This window comes from Zootermopsis nevadensis, unplaced genomic scaffold (genome assembly GCF_977971745.1).
Source record: "Zootermopsis nevadensis isolate Lab colony 2312 unplaced genomic scaffold, Znev_1.0 Znev_ptg000029l, whole genome shotgun sequence".
NCBI classification, from domain to species: domain Eukaryota; kingdom Metazoa; phylum Arthropoda; class Insecta; order Blattodea; family Termopsidae; genus Zootermopsis; species Zootermopsis nevadensis.
Window position 1 is genome coordinate 11225553 of NW_028259161.1, and position 17779 is coordinate 11243331.

General features: G+C 34.2%; 1 protein-coding gene across 1 annotated transcript; it reads right to left on the reverse strand.

The window, feature by feature from the left end:
* Positions 1-958: 958 nt before the first annotated feature.
* Sec5 (exocyst complex component secretory 5) lies at positions 959-16413 on the reverse strand. The gene is made up of 16 exons (XM_022086291.2): positions 15917-16413; positions 15658-15805; positions 15382-15577; positions 13954-14074; positions 13131-13345; positions 12471-12586; positions 10895-11031; positions 9448-9695; positions 8569-8816; positions 7422-7536; positions 6161-6316; positions 5808-5930; positions 4896-5216; positions 3402-3586; positions 3234-3293; positions 959-2450 (listed from the first exon to the last, which is right to left on the reverse strand). Exons 1-16 carry the CDS (start codon positions 16176-16178, stop codon positions 2345-2347), a joined length of 2757 nt encoding a protein of 918 aa, XP_021941983.1. The 5' UTR covers positions 16179-16413; the 3' UTR covers positions 959-2344.
* Between the last annotated feature and the right edge of the window lie 1366 nt (positions 16414-17779).

Below are 17779 nucleotides of genomic sequence, written 5' to 3' on the forward strand. Positions count from 1 at the left end.
AAACCTACATATTGGTTCTTGATTTGACCGCGTCTAGCAGAACCTGTCACAATGCTCCTGCCATCTATCACAAATAGTGCAAATTAACCTTCGATTTGCATATACCTTCCGTTCGCTCCAATCAATATAAAGTTCTTTTGATTCTAAACATTATTACTTTTATCTTACTGACAGAGAAATCACCTTAATCATTTTGAAGACCTTTCTGTTATATTCTAAAAATGTCCAATATACATTATAACCTCACAATAAATTCAATGTGCTCCATTCTCTCTTGGAATACAAATTACTTGTCTTACTTAACTTTGAAACACAACCGACTGCATGGTGCATAGTTATTCGGAAGTTGCTGGTATGCTCTTCTAGTCATGAAATTCCCCACCTTTCATGGAACCCAAATATTGACTATGATGTTCAGAAAAGCCTGCCACCAAACTACCCTGAGCCAGATTAATCCAGCCTCTTATAGCATTTCCTTACAATCCATTTTAACACTACCTTCTCATTGAAATGGTCTCTTTTCTTCAGGTTTTCCAACTGAAATTTTGTATGCATTGTTTATTTCCCCATGTATGCTATATGCTGTGCCTATCTAATCCTCCTTGATTTGATTATATCTGGTGAGGAGTACAAATTATAGAGTTCCTCAATATGCAGTTTTCTCCAGCCACCTGAAACTTCATCCCTCATCAGTCCAAATATTATCCCCAGTACCCTATTTTCAAACACTTCAAATCCGTGTTCTTCCCTTGATGTGAGACCAAACTTTCACCATCTCACAAAACCGGGGGGGGAATTGTATATTTTAATCTTAATGATTTTAGATGGCAGGCAGAAAGTAGAAAGATTCTGAACTGCATTGTAGCAAGAATTCCCCCAATTTGACCGGCTTTTAATTTCTTTGTTATTGCAATTCTGATATGTTACCATTCTTCTCAAATATGTAAACTCTGTTGCATCACATTTTCAAGCAATTTACATTTACATTTTCTTTACAATATAAGAGTTCTTATTCAGTACAGTTTAAACCAAACTGTTATCTCTCAGATTTAGAGTTTAAAGGTTAAGGAACCAAGGATTATGTAAATACTTGTACATTTAGTAATCACCTTCCAAAATGTAGGATGTGAGGTTTCCACAGCGGTGAGTCTGAAGATTGCTGTCTTCTGGGTTACTGAGCCGTGTAATCTGGTAGATTTCCACCAACGTTTCAGAAGTCATACTGCCTCCGTCATCAGGGCAATGATGGAGGCAGCAAGGACCTCTGAAATATTGGTAAACATCGAGCAGACTACACAGCGCAACCACCCAGAAGACAGAAATCTTCACTTCCAAAATGTTTTCTTTCTCCTTTATCAATGTTTGTATGCTTTAGCTACATACATCCTTAAAGGTACTGCTTCAAGTTTACAAGCATCATTATAAAAGTTGAGGAAACCAAGTGTAAGTGTAGTAATCAATACCAATAAACACAAAAAAAGATTACATACATAAGTCACAAATTCTAACCTGTTCGAACATAATAGGATGGAATGCATGCATCACCCTTATAATATCAGATTCATGAATCTTCTCAGGGTCTTGGTGATGCCATATTATTTCACCAATGATCACAGAATTACCACCTGAACCTCTTGCTTCTTTATGCTAAAGGTGCAGTCTGGTCTGTCTTTCTGACCACAATGCTATGATATAGCAGACATGACAATGCATTTCTTTTCAGGGACGAAAGAAGCATATACACACATGACTGGTCAGTTCCAGGAATGTGGATTTGCACCCGACATACACATAACTAAGAAGTCCAAATGTTGAGTCATGAACAGGAAATTTTCATTCCTCTTTTGCACATTCTGTTCTGTAACTCCATATTATGAAAGCTGTGCCAACATTTCCTATTTTCTTTTAATTTAATACATGAAACAATTATGTATATACCTTCCAGTTTCAAGTATACAGATTGTTAGCAATATAAAGTACAAACATTTGATTTAACAAAAGGAATAAATACATATATCTGAGCTTGATAACTATAAGGGCTTCTTTCAATGAAAATACTTGATGAATGTACTGAAATAACAATGAAATAAGAGGACAGGCCAGATGTACTTGTCCTTGAGAATACAAAAATCAATTAAAATAAAGTACATAAACATTTGCCATAGTCTTTACATAGAATCTTAGCAGACACTATACGTATGTATTTACAGAATTTTGGTACAACTTCACAATGCATAACAAGATTCTGTACCTATACAGTTCAAACAGGTGTTTCCCAGTATACTGCAGAGAATAGCTGTTGCATTTGGCTTCCTCTCCTTGAACTTTTGTCCTCTCGCTAACATCACATGTCAGGTGCAGCCACAGTCTGCTGGTTCTTAGGATCTCCAAAGCACATTAGTTGCAGTCGCATGCGGATACGGAACTTGGTCAAGATATCCTCTACAACCCTGACAAACAAAACGATTTAATCAGAGAAGCTTCTAGAAAAGCAAAATAGTTATGTCTTGCATGTATATGTGCATGAGTTATCATGAAAACAAAACATATTGATTTATTATACATGAATTTCTGTATATAATTCACATATCTGTTTGCATCCTGCATTACATAATGGACAGTTAAACAAGGAAAAAATAAAGATACAGAACAAGTACCTATGATTTCAAAAGTACACTGCAGAAAAACTGACACATAATTATCCCATAAACAGTGGGGTAGAGAGTGGAAAAAATTTGTGTATATATATATATAAATTGCTAGTATATTATATTTTTAAAATTAAATGTAACTCTACCAAACTTCGAGTCTAATATTGGTTTGAAAGACAAAAAAATGAACATACACCCGTCACAAAGATAATGATAGTCTGAAGACCTAAAATATAACATCAATAACACTCCATTACATTCATATTTACTGAGAATGTTGTTCTAAGAAAAAATAAAGAGTATAGTGAAGTGGTTTTACAAAAGAACATTCTAGGAATATTTCTGTGATTTCTTGGTTAATGTAATGTGCATATGAGAAACTTCATTCCCTTATTTATGCAGTTACTTCAACTTCATAATCAAATGCTAGCAGCTCAATTTTCCAATAAACAGAGCCAATGGTATATGTAAAAGGTGCAGTTTTAGATTTATTATTTTTGTATCACCATCTCAGCAGTTAAAAAAAAAAAAAGACTCCATTTAATATATGAAATGATATTCCTATGTAGTTTCTCTACTTACTTCATGTCAGCTGTACTTATCAGTGGTGGAACTGCTTCTAGGGCTTCATCAAAGAAACTTCTGCAAACAGAAACATTTCTCTTATAACAGACTTTCAATAATTTGGGACTGAATGTTAATCCTATATGTAATTAAACACCAAATCAGTGAAAGCTTGAGATAACCTACTGAGCTGTTGGAGTAATGAAAAATCGGACTGTTTCCTGTACAGCCAGAATGTCAGCCCGAGCTTGTTGGTTGCCCTCCACACTGAAGCGAGTCACACATGACATCAAACGTGACAGTTCTTCTGCTACTGTCTCAACTATCTGTGTCAAAACACGTGGTACGAGATTTGGAGACACTCGATGTACCTGCAATTAAAACACCTACATAAAATGCTTAATTTTACTTCAATTAATCATGACTATGAAGCAGTTAATAGTCTAAAAATAATACAGGAAGACCTGAACAGTAAATATTAATGTATTCAGAAATGAAAGAAATGTTGCAGCAAAGCTTTTTTTTAAAAAAAAAACTTATTCATGTCACTCAGTTACACATAATGACCAAAATTCCACCATAAAATGTTTTAAGAAATAAATTTTACATAATCAATTAACTTTGCTAGAAAGTCATTGTATTGTATAATGAACTACAATCTGATCTTATTTGCTTTCTACAAGTAATAAAATTATATTACATACAAAATCACTTCTTACAATGTTCTCCTTTTCACTCTGTTACACTTTCCACACTTCTAAAGTATGTGTACCACTGTTTCACTGCTTGAAAACTTCTGAATTTATAAATAAATCATAATGCAGCATCACAGAAGTAAACACTACACAAATGTTCAAGAGCAATATATTCATCAGAAAATGCCATAATATATTACACATATTTTGCAGACCATCATCACAGATCACAGATACCACTTAACCCTTTCCTTGCTATTGAATAAATATGTCATTTGGATATCAGTGCAAAATTTGAAGATTTCTGTCTTCTGGGTTGTTGCGCTGTGTAGTCTGGTCGATGTTAACCAACGTTTCAGAGGTCATACTGCCTCCGTCATCAGGGCAATGAATCGCGGATGATGACGGAGGCAGTATGACCTCTGAAACGTTGGTTAACATCGACCAGACTACACAGCGCAACCCAGAAGACAGAAATCTTCATACTTACCGCTGTGAAAACCTCAAATCATACATAGTGCAATATTTCATTGCTGTACATATGAACACACACATGCCCAAACACTCACTTGGTCACTCACTCTCCCTCCCTCATTCTTTATCATGGAGACACAAGGGCTTTTCTTAAAATAAATTGTAATGAAATTGCTTGTTAATTATAAGTATTGTGAATACTTATTATCATTACTTATTTACAGTGACAGTCTTATGAATGCATATTTCCACTGACAAATTTTCTGTTATTTACTGCCACAATGCTGCATAGTAATCACTTTATCAATTAAATTGGCAATGGACATAAATTGCTGTTACATTATAAAACCAATTATAATCAACAACAAACCAGACCAGAGGCAGAGAGAAACAGAGGGAGAAAAAGAATAGTATTGTAGAAGTTTATTTTATGTATAAGATAACCAGGCACAAATGTAACCAGACTCAAAATAAAGATCAAGTAAGTCAAAAAGACATGTTGTTCACATACCTCAGCATGCACACCAATCATGTTGGCAATGATTTCCTTGGCATATGGTCTGATATCTGTAGGTTTTCGTGTTGTATCCCAATCAAATCGCCCCAGGTACATAGATGGTTCTATTGTTCCCACCAATGGATCACTTTTCTGCTCTAAGTATACCTCAAGAATCCGCTTGTCCAATGTATTCAAGGCATTGGTAGCAGTAGCAATTGGTAATACAGGAGATGGAAAGCCATGACGTATGAACAGCTCTGAGAGACAGGGTAACACAACTTTGGCAGTGTACTGACAATTGCTTAATGTCGTAAGCAATCTCTGCTCCCAAGCCTGGTAAACAACAAGCACCTAATTAATGTTGATAAAAGATATATATATATATATATATATATAAAATCTATACAGAAACACATACAAATATCAATACTTGGTGTAAGAAGATTAATATTTCTAAAGATTAAACAGAAAGCTGAACATATTATTTATGAGTATTATGATTTTTAACTCCTTAATACACTGTATCTGGACACTATAATTCAAGTTAAATGTACTCTCCTTTATTTTTTGCAGTTTTGAAAATAAATACTACCTGACTCCATGTACCAGAGTTGTTCTTGAGAAATTTCTTCCACTTTCACAGAAACTTAAGGTTTATTACCAAGCCTGCAAGAGCCCACCACCGGTCCCTATCCTGAGCCAGATAAATCCAATCTACACCATCCGACCATATTTCCCTATGTACCTACAAGATGGTGTCGTACACTACAACACCACAAACCAAATATAAGAGCTAACCCTTGAAGCTTTATCCTGCTTCCACTGGCTTTATCTAAATTTCAGTCCACAAAAAAAGTGCTATGTGAGTCACATCAGCTATTTCCATATAGACTTTACTACATTACACTATAAAATAAAACTCACTGGACCACTTCTTTCCTTCTCGCTACTTCTATACACTGCTGGAGACCCAATGAGCTGTGAGACTGCTGTTGAGTGGTCTTCTTGCATAACTGCTTCATTACTGAATGCAAAGTTCTCCAATGACTGTGGCAAAGAAAAGAAAAGTTTATGTGATTTTCTGCAATAGATATAGAGCAAGAGCTCTTAGTGTGGTTGGTGTGTGTGTGTAAATCTTACCCATATTAACGGCTCAATTATAAGGCAATAATTAACAACAATCATGATATTAAAATAAAATGCACCAAGGAAATCAAAAGGGAACTTATTAAATACACAATCATAACTTCATACATATTTCTTTAAAAGAAACAAACCTGTGAGAAACTAAGAAGCAGACCTTGAACAAGCGCGCTCAGTTCTCTTTGAGCATTGCTGTTTTCAAGAAGTGATGTCTCTCTCTGTTCCCCTACTAATACAGATTCCTTTACCAGCTGTACCACCTCCTGCACCTTGCTTTCAAATTGTGATGGCTGCAAATAGAGTTTAAAATATACAAACATAAACAAGCAAAGTTTTTGAAAACCTACAAAGATACTATAATTTCAGTGCAGACAAAGTCATCAAAATGTAACATAATTACATAAAATGGATAAAGTTATTCAATTGTATATAAACCCATGCTGTATAAGTAAGAGTTTTTCAACCCATCTGGTACTGTGGACACACTCCCTCAAAACCAGTGCAACTTGTGGACACCCCAGTTTAGAAATACTGGTATAAGGTACATCAATCTAAAGCTGCAATGTCAGAAAACTCTTTCAGTGCCATTAAAATTATGCATTTCATTTATTCATGCCACTTGTCTAGTTTTATAAAGAATCTTTTCAAAGAAGCTTCAGTCTTAATTGTATATGCTTGCTAAAATACAAACATAATTTATTAACCACAGTAATAGATGAATATAAGTACTACAGCATTTCACTGAAATCAGTATTACAGTTTGGGCACCGTTACTTATGAACAGACATGACGGAACTAACGGGACCTTTTCAAAACACACATCAATGAGGAAACAACTTCTTTCTGGAGATGAAAAGCAATGTCCTTTACCATAATTTAAAATCAGTAAACAATATATATTATACTATCACAATAAAACTTAAGCAAAATGTAGCCACAGTCAGTTAATGAAGCGTCAGCATAGATAAGATTTAACAGTTCAAGTACAGAATACAAGTATGACAGTGAGGGTGATCTTAATTCATATGGACCAGAAGTAGGTGTGACTAGAATAAAATTTATTTACATTCCATAGATGATTCATATGCATAAGCCAAGGATGCAGAACATGTCATAGCACAAATACAATACTTGCTACTAAAACAAATATAAAATGACATACTTCTGACAATGATTTACAGTTTAATATAATTTTACTGCAAAAATAATTACACAAGAAACCATAAATACTATTGCTTACATGTATGCATAATAGCTGAGAATTTTTGGTTGAGGTAAATTTTTCTACAAGCAGGAGTGACACAGGAGATCGTAAGGACTGTTCCACTGAGTTGGTGCTGAATTTACCCATATTTTAATCACAAATAGCACATTATCAATGTAGAGAATACTTACAAGGGCAGTAATGCCACCATGCTTGCTGTCAAATTCTATTTTCCATGTTTCCCTCTTATGCAGGGATTTAACATGTTCCGATGCTTGTTGAAACAAAGTGCTCATACAGTGTAACCTGGAACAGTAAGACATGTCCTTCCATTAGTAACATGAATACCACTATGTGTTTATAAGCCAGATAAATTCAGTCCAACCCACACACCCAATTTCCTTAAAACTCATTTTAATATCATCCTCCCATCTATACCTAGGTCTTATAAGTGGTCTCTTCCCTTTAGGCTAGCCAATCAAAATTTTGTATTCATTTCTCATATGATCAATGCCAAAGGCCATCTCATTTTCCATGATCTGATAATTCCAATATTACTTTAGATTAACAATGCTCATTAATACTAATTATTTATTAACTGCCATATTCTGTAAATATAAATAAAGTGTTATGCAAAATGAAAAGCTTTATTTGATTTACTGGTTTAATGACTGTACATGCCATTACTGCTAACTTTGTTCCAAGTTATTCTTGCCGCTTTTGTCATCTTTTTGTCTCTGTAATGAATACATATTTGAAATCTTATATACCATGTTAGATTCTAAAAATAAATATCAAAAATATTTGTATACATCCTACTTAATTAGCCCTATCACTGTTACTGTGTTACTGACACAGTTAATGGTTATGCTATTTCACTATATGTGCAGTGATTAGCATCACTTAAAAGTTGAGCCATACATTTTGTGTGGTAATAAATATAAAAAAAGTGGAACTTCTGTTGTGATAACGATTTGTAAATACAAAAGACCATGGCAACCATGGGAAATTAAAATTTAGCTTTGAATTACTGAAAACTGTGGACATAAATGGATCACTAGCATAATAATAATTTTATAGTTCTTGCTAGGTTGACTCTACATACTGAAACATTTGAAGCAGGCATCATTTCCCAGAACAATTTGTTTTATATATTAAGAAGTAATGTATGGTAATACAATCCACACATGTTCACAAAGTTCAAGAAGATCACTTAATAAACTTATCACATCTCTTGCATTTTAAAACAAATGGAACCAAAGAATATGATCTTCCAACAGCCCCTAGCCGCCTTTGTGCCTTAACCAGTTCTCTATACTATTTCTCATGTTTACTCACCGTAAATCAAATATGAGGATGGCTATAATATCTAAAGCTTCTCCTGGGAGATCAAGTCTAATGAAGGAACTGTATGTAGAACGTACATAACGGAGGCAGTGAGGAAGCCATGGACCAACTCCTTCCATGCCCTGACTGGGCCATGTTCCATATGTCTGTCGTTGTACTGACATTCGATCCAGTGTGTGCGGCAAGACTGCTGCACGTAACAGCCCCGAGAACAGCTCAATGGTTGTCAGTACCATCCTCTATAAACCAACATTTATTCAAACACAACTTCATTCATACATACACATAAAAAGAGAAAATATATACATGAGAGAAGATGTTACCTCTTTAAACAAATACTGCTGTTGTAAACTCTTATGTGATAAAAAAACAAACAAACATATTCATTATAAATTATTTCTTCAGTCATAGCAAGTATGGTTTAAAATAGTGTTATACATACTGTAACAAGATTGATAGCTGTACTCTAGACAAGTGTTTCAAGTAGGAATAAAGCAAACCAAAATTATGTCTAACATACAACTAGTAATGCAGACCCACAATACCGACTTCAATTAAAATCTACCGAGTAATTTCAGAAATAAAATTTCTGCAAAACATATTTGAAAATGATCTATTACTACCAATCTCTCATTACAAATCACTGTTCTGCATTTCTGTTAAAATGATTACTAGTCATTATTAAATAAAAAATCATTAATTTTCAAACATTTATAATAATTTCTTCTTTAATGGGTTTCTATGAATAAAACAAATGGACTTTGCTGAACTAAAAAAATTAAATAAAATCTTTGGTGCTTACATTTAGATACCACAAGTAGGGCCTACATCTTCCCAGCAATTACACATTATACAAAATTACATATTTACCTTGAACTGAGCTTGCTTGCCTGGCTCAACCTTAACATGCAGTTCTCCACTGAAATAAGCTTGTCCCAGCTTCCACAAATCTGGAAACCTGTTGGACACTATGTCTGTCAGCTCCTCCACAAACAGCACCCTCTGTGGAACTGATGTCAGCCAGTCATGTGACTGTGAACTGTTATTGTTGTTATTAGATGACCTACCAAACTTGTTTGACAACGGAGTTGATTGCAAGCCTGACTTGGACGTTTTACCTGAAAGAAATTCTACCAGTTATTCACTGTACTCAACATAATTTCACAGCATGTCAAAAGAAAATTATAACACAAAACTATGAGATGCAGCTGGGCATAATGTAAAATGTCAGAGCACCTAGCTGACATGAATGATGACAGTTCACTGAGATGAAACTGATCATCTACAATACCAACTACCTGATAAATATGGCCAGAAGGGTAGGCAGAAGAGAAAGACAAGCAAAACTGAAAAGACAGAAAGAATAACCAAATGAGAACAATTGATTATTATGTGTTATTCTGCCAATGTTTTTCAAGTGTAATTAACAGTAATTGTAAATGTGTTAATTACAGCTCTCATTTAAATTAAATTACATTTTTCATTAAAAATATACAAATACTTTAAAACTGGTAAGTCAATTTAGCTGTAGCTTTAAAGTTAAAATAAACAAGCTCTGGTTATTGACTTTGGACTGCTTTGTTTATTTATAAAAAGTCAGAAATAATTCAGAAATGGAACTATTACCTTCTCATTTAAATGTATACAACTGTCACAGAGTAGTACAGTATCTGTCATCAGATATTTGTTTCTCTAAACTGTATCCAAAAGTTTTAAGCTGTTAGTAACACATTAACATAAATGCATTCTTCTCACAATCCCCTTTTACCCCTGGATAACACAAAAGACTTAATAAAGTAGTAAACAATAAAGTTAATATAAAAGAATAATGGATATGTTCAGCATCAAAACTACACTGACAAAAACTAACAAGTTCAGAGAATGTATGCACAGCATAACAATTCTGGTACATTCACTCCATTATTGCTTCCAGGTTGTCAATTTGTGAATGCTCCCTTGTAAGTAACATAAGTGGTTGTGGGAGGTCATTATTCTGTCAAGATGTGATCTTTGGTATAATATTCATAATTTTTAGTGTGATACGACCATTACCACTTCCAATTAACATAAAATTTCATATTTCTGAAAAATACGTTTTCCAGTTCATACTGTTCTTAATTTAATTTGCCTTGCCTGTTACAAACATTATCTCCCTCACAATATCTATTCATCCAGTTTACTGGAGTATTATGTAAGAACAGACACAACTTTTATGATCATTCAGTTATAATGAGAGGACAAAATGACAACTATACTTGCAAAAAGAATCACACTACTAGAACAACAATAAACAATTTACTCCTAAATCAGTTTCTACCTGTATCTTCTCCAGCAGTGATTTCAGCAGCAATATGTTCATCTCTGCAAGAATTGAGTTGCTGAGAAATGAATGAAGAATGGTAGGATATTCCATCCCATGCTGGGTCACCTGTTGCTTCAAGATTCACCAGATTCCTACACAGAAACAATACCACACTTATTTCAGAATTAAGAAACCAAGTAACAGTAGTGAAAGACATTATCAAACATTTAAACTGTTTGAAAAACACTGACAACTGTAGGTAAACAACAAATGAGTTCAATAAAATATATTTGAAAATGGAAAAGCTCTAAAAATATTGTCACCATATGTACCAATTTACAGGATCAAAAATGTAATTTCTTAAATTCAGCATGTAAGCCAGGTCTTTTAATGCACAGTAGGCATACCTGGCAAAATAAGTGCCTTTGTTAGAAACGCATTGTTACTGCTAATGATTAATCTTCCAGAAATGGTCTCTGATTATCCCACCTTCTGTCTGAAAGCCAAGGATGAGGCAGGAATCCACCTTAGCACACTTTTAGGGCAGGAATGGGTTTAGCAAAAATTATTATAATGTTTGGCAGAGAGGGCTCTACAGCTTAAACCAAAATGGATGCCTGGTAAGTTTTGGTAACACAGTAGTACAGGATGTTGGCCTACACACTATAGTTTGCCTCACTATGAGGATTTAATTGCTATCATAATAAAAGTATCATGTCAATGATAAACTCATCATGTGAATATTTTAAAGAACTTTTTATAAGCATCACATTCAGTTTTCCACACACAATAGTTAACAAAACATGATAATTTCACTGCTCTGCAGTGTTTTATCAATTTTAGTCTGCTACAACTCAGATTGATTGAAAGATGTAATGTTTGCTATAATTTAGTTTGTTTGTAGGTGTAAGAATTTTATTGAGATCTAAAGCTTTTGTGGTGAGTAAATGCAATGAAGCATTCTCAGGCAATCAGCCATATCAGCAGAGAGTCAATTTTCAAAGTTTTGGGACTGCCTCTGCCTCTACCACCTGAGACTTTATTTTAAATAATTGTATTTGAAATGATATGTACAAGTGCATACAAAATACTGTCTTGTTAATAGAAACAGATATGTACAAAATTATATCTTTTAAAGTTTCCATCAGTATAATTTCAGTGCAACAGAACAAAACAAATAATGAAGCAGTAAGCCCCTTCATTATGAAAATGTCCAAGAATATTAATTGAAAACAATCATGATACTTAATTGTTTATAATTATACAACTGAATGGCCTTTTCTCAATCACTACAAACAGATCACATAAAAATTTACCTCCACAAAGATCTATTAGACCAAACCTTGTAACAGTAGTTCACATTTAACTGACAACACAGTTTATGTTTTTATTAAACATATAAAAATGTGCTTCATTAAAAAAGTTTTGTTATACTCAAAATCACCCACCATACCTAATATTACATGGCTATTTCCAGTCATTCATCATGTGACAATTTTTAAAGAAGATTATAAAAATATGTTATTTTAATTTTTAGACACAAATAAGATTTACACTGATTATAAATCTTCAGGAACCAAACTGCTTTTACCTTATAATTCTCTTCTGTTCTTCAAGAGTTGATGGCATGTCCTGCAGCTTACTGTGTAAAATTTCTCTCAATCTGTTGATCCGTTGTTCAACTTCCACTAGAACTTTCTTGAACACCTGAATAAATAATTAATCACATTTAAAATACAATTTGGTTATACAAAAGAAACAATATCATAACATACTGACCATTTTTATGAAAATTACTGCTTTAGAGAAGAAATTCCCCAAACGTTCATTACCATGTTCACAAGAGTCTGCCACCAATCCCTATACTATGCCAGACGAATCTAATTCCGAACTACCCCAACAGAATCTCAAAGTTTTGCACTGCAAGTATTTTTTAACATGATAAGTATTTATACAGATTTCATATGTAGACTACAAATATCAATACAACTGATTGTTAACCCTTCAGCGTGGAGTGCCGAACATAGGGTTAAAACTGATAAACCACAGGATATTTTGGAAGGATATGGATTGAAATAGAGTTAATTTATGTAAGACAAATCAGAAAGGACAGACTGCCTACAACAATAATGAAATCAAGATCAAAAGGAAGACAATTAGCAGAGAGATTGAAATCATGACAGAAGGATGAAAAGAAGCCAGAAAATTAAAACTTTTTAACTGTTATAAGATTAAGAGAGAACAGACTCACAGCTACATCAGTCTTGCTGAAGAGGTTTTTGGCACGTGCATAGTCATTGATTACAACATCATAATCTCCTTTCCGAATATTGCGCTCAATGCTCACAGGTAAGCTAAAGAGGAACTTAAATCTCAAAAGAACTCCAAGAGCATTCCGTGTGGCATCTGCACGATCCCGTCTTGCTAGAACCTCATCAAACAGCTTGTTTGCTTCAAGGATACAATCTGAAATATGGACACAGTGCATGAAATACTAATAACACCTACAAGTTACAAGTTAGCAACTTTCTATACATACCACAGATTAAACCACCATGCTTTATTCTCTGAACCTGTGTGTTTATATCTATGGTTGGAATAAATTGTGAGAACTGTTCAGTGAGAAACATATATATATGTTCACTACCATATCTGACATTGGTTAAACAGCAACATGCTCTCAGAGACAAAGAATAACTTTCAGAATGCACTTTGACAACATATACTTATCTCATGCGACTAGAGGGTGCACAGCTGCTAACTTGAAATTCTTTGAATGATGGCAAACCAACTGCCATTAATTTTTTTTAGAATGTAATTCTGTAAACTGTTAGAATACTGAAAACAGCTGGGCTGAGAGGCAAGCCAGAAGTGGAGAGATGGGAAGTAAAAGTGTTAAATGAATCTGATTAATGCTGAAGTTGATTCTAAAATTAAACATTCATATCAAGAGCTGTACTTATTTCTGTCAAATTAGACTTCATCACCACTCAAGGAAAAATGCCATTCACATATCTAAAATTATATGAATAAAAAAATCACTTATCACTTAAATATTCATGCTACTGAACTACCTTGTATTGCATTTTCCACTTTCACTGTTGGTTCAGGGCCATGTTCTTTCATATCAGCTTCAAATCTGTCTTTTAAAATCATAAGAGTATCCATCTGGTCCATCACTGAACCTACATTTGCCTGCCGAAGATAAATACAATCAACATATAAATTGCAATACTGAATTACAAATAATCCACTATTATTATAGTCAGACACTAAGCATACACTCATTCCTTCAGACATTTTATAAATGTTTTCAAATATAGTCCCTACATACTCAATATGTACTTTCATTAGCACAATTGATAATAATGAGTTCAAAGTACTTCACACAAAATACTTAAAATTTAGCAATCTTGAGAGTATGACTGTTGTTACTCATTATGTGACAGGAAAGGCAGAAACTAAAATTTCTTTTTACAATAAAATCTTTAACCCTACAAAGAAAATGCACATCTAAATGATATTTAAGAATTCAGTTTATAATGCAAAGAAAATACTTTACCATTACAAAAACAAATTTGTTAATGCTGTTCAAGGAATTAATCCTTGTTTACATTGAGAATAATACAAAATGCAGAGTTACTGATTATTACAGCAACTGGAACATATAATTATCATTTGGCTTCAAAGAATTATCAGTACATCTGACTCATGCTGTTAATGTCATGTCAGTTTAAGTGAACATTCAACTACTGTGCTAATGCAATTCACAATGAAGGTGCAAGTGTAATTCCCATCCAAAAACATAGTATAAATGCTTGGTTTTGTTAATTTTTACTAAGTATAAAGTTCACGTTTATGTAATAAATACATTCTATGCCATAAAATAATATACATCTTTGTTATATCTTTACAATATACCCTTGTTCCTCATAGTTTTTTGATACAGCTACACTATTATTTAGACTACAGTATTATTTAGTTACACTATTATTTAAAAAAAGCATGTTTTAGTGAAGTTGGAACTCTTAGTTCTCATATTCAGGCATATTTTTATATATATTATAACATCAGATAATGGACAAGCTCCAAAAACAACAATCCAGACTGTAATGAACCACTGCCAAAACCCTTCAGAATATATATTTTTATATAGATATGACAAATCTGAACATGGTAGCAGATTAGATTAGGATGAAATGGACTGGGTAGGTTTCATTTATGTTATGTTATGTTTTTATTGGATGTATAAGAATAAATAAAGCACAAATTTAGCATAAAGTTTAGCAGATTATATCATGTGAGTACATACTACAGAGGCTCAAGTGTATGGTCACTAAACTGAAAAGCTGTTTGACAAATTAACTACATATTCACTAATGACTATTAATACAATTTCTAAAACTATATATACCATAACTTCTCTAAGAACAAAAGGTTTGCAGCATTTTGGAAGCAATACAGACTACTACTTAATTCATTATATTTCATGGAAGCCTCACTTTAAAAAAAGAAAGTTGTCCTTCCTTCTGGCCATCAACCTTCCGTCGCAGGAAAGCAAGACCAGCTCGCAAGTCATCAAATGTTGTAGCATGATGATGTTCCAGCAAAAACCAGCCAGCTACAAACTGCTCTGATGCCAAATCACCTGATCCCTCAGGAAACAGTTCATGTAGGTCATCTTCTGGAAACTTCTTACTGTGACAAATGATGTTTGTTTAGAACTGTGTGAACATAATATATTAATTTCCATTCATATAAATAAATTATACTCATACTCATTCTCCTCTACTGAAAGACCAAGTGGATCCTCTTGTTGATAGCTTGTGGGCGACAAGGATCGTCGTCCCCAAGCAAGTGTCTGCAATGGAGCTTCCTCTACCCATACAGCACTTTCTTTCATTGGTCCAATAGTCTCATGGTAGCCTGAATATACAGAAGAAAGCCAGTGATTCCAGTTTCACTTTTATACAAAACAAAACTATGTAACATCATATAATGGACTGCAATACACAATTCCGTTACCAGTAATCATACCTCGGAACTGCACTGTAGATGTTCCTCTTCCTCCAGATCGAGTTGTGACAATAATATCACCACGACCCTTTCCTGGACCAGACCTAGCAATAATTTTGTTTGAAGACTTCCATTCTGCTGACAGTAAGCAGTCACAGCCACATATAGTCAACCCTTGAAGATCAGTAGGTCCAGTGCCCAAAAATTCACCCCTGACAGTAACACGAGTCCCTGGTGGCCCTTCTTTCGGAGATACTCCTGTGACAACGGGCGGAGGCCCCATTTCTCAGGTCCTCCCCTGGTATTTTAACAAATCTCTTTGAAGGGGTTTGAAGCTTCACGAAATACTAGTTTTAAAACGCAAAATACACCCACACACAAACACATGTTTATCACAGCAACTACATTACTGCCAAGATTACAATTTTACGCTACCCATCAACATATTTTAAAATGTCAAAGCAGAGCTGCACTATCACACTTGTTCATAGCTCGATATATAGAAGGCTGTGAATTTGGCATTTGGCACTGAACACGGTAACGGCAAACGTAGAGTGCTGTTGAAGCCATTATTCGTAACGTTGGTATTAGTGTCAGCACAGGAAAAGAGCGGTATCACAATTCTATTTGCGGCATGTCAGTACGATAGGATCGAAATTCTAATATTCTCGTAAAGAACGACTCGGCTCCATGGAGTTATTTACTTTTTTAGTTTATTTAACGACGCTGTCAGTAGCTCATATTATGAATTGAATGATAAAATGATTAATGAACAATAAATTGGAATGGGCACGGAAATAAGCGGCCGTGGCCTTATTTAAGTTCTTTCCCAAATATTGCCTGGAGGGACTGTAGAAAATCACGAAAAATCCAGTCCTGATAGCCGATCTCTGGGACCGAGATTTAAACCCTAGATCTCCCGAATACAAAGCAGGGGTGCTACTCATGAAACTGCAACATTTGGTGATTGAAATATCATCACAAGGAGCGGGTACAAGTGCACTGTTATAAACATATAGCTCTGAATAACATACAATAGTGTTCGGAGTCGTATATAAGGTTCAGAGGGTCAAAGTAGCTTATACTATACCAATTAAACGTTAAAAGAGGTCTACAGCACTGAGGTTGGAAGGATCATTCACAAGGTTGATGTAATTTTTTGTTCTGCTCGTTCATACACTGATGTCGAGTGCAAACAGACGTTTTGGTTACATTTATGTTCTAAGTAAATTAGAACATCTAGTACAAATAATGATTCAAGGCGTGAACTATGATGAATCATCGTGGCAGTTGTAATTCTTTGATTAATGACAAGCCTCTTTCTATTTTACAGCTAAGGCGAAAACAGTATAGAGAATCATGAATTACAACTGTAGTCATGTATTCATGCAAATTCACACTAAGCATACGGGTGTATGGGTGTGGGAATCTGCACTGTATTTCACGCATTACAGCACACGGGAGATAGGAAATTGGTTTTAAGCAATTACAATTTGAAAAGTTGGAACTTTGTTACCAAACAAAACGGATACATTTTCATTGCATTGTTTCTGAATCCGAAAAACTTAATTTTAAATGTTAGTGTGATCAAGTAGGCCTACACCTAAAAAGCCGAATTGCTCATTGGAACAGACCAAATGTTTCTCTAACGACATTAATAATAAAAGTCCCATCATTTGACGCTATACAGTCTGAGCTACTGACAGCGCAACTAATTAAACCATCACAAATAAAATAATAAAAGTCAGGGAGCACAATAAATTGACCATTATTTCGTTATTCATCGTACATTAACATTACGGATCACCTACATTACCATCATTTCATTCGATGTATTTAACATAATCTGTTGTTGAAAAACGTCGTTCCTAAACAAAGCAGAGC

Bases quoted from the DNA above. Each gene is read 5' to 3' on its own strand.
- Sec5 (XM_022086291.2), bottom strand. From the start codon at position 16,178: ATGGGGCCTCCGCCCGTTGTCACAGGAGTATCTCCGAAAGAAGGGCCA. The intron at 13,346-13,953 runs GTAGTTCAGTAG...TCCATATTTCAG, and splicing joins AGTGGAAAATGCAATACAAG to ATTGTATCCTTGAAGCAAAC. The intron at 3,587-4,895 runs GTATGTGAACAA...TTTTAATTGCAG, and splicing joins TGATTGGTGTGCATGCTGAG to GTACATCGAGTGTCTCCAAA.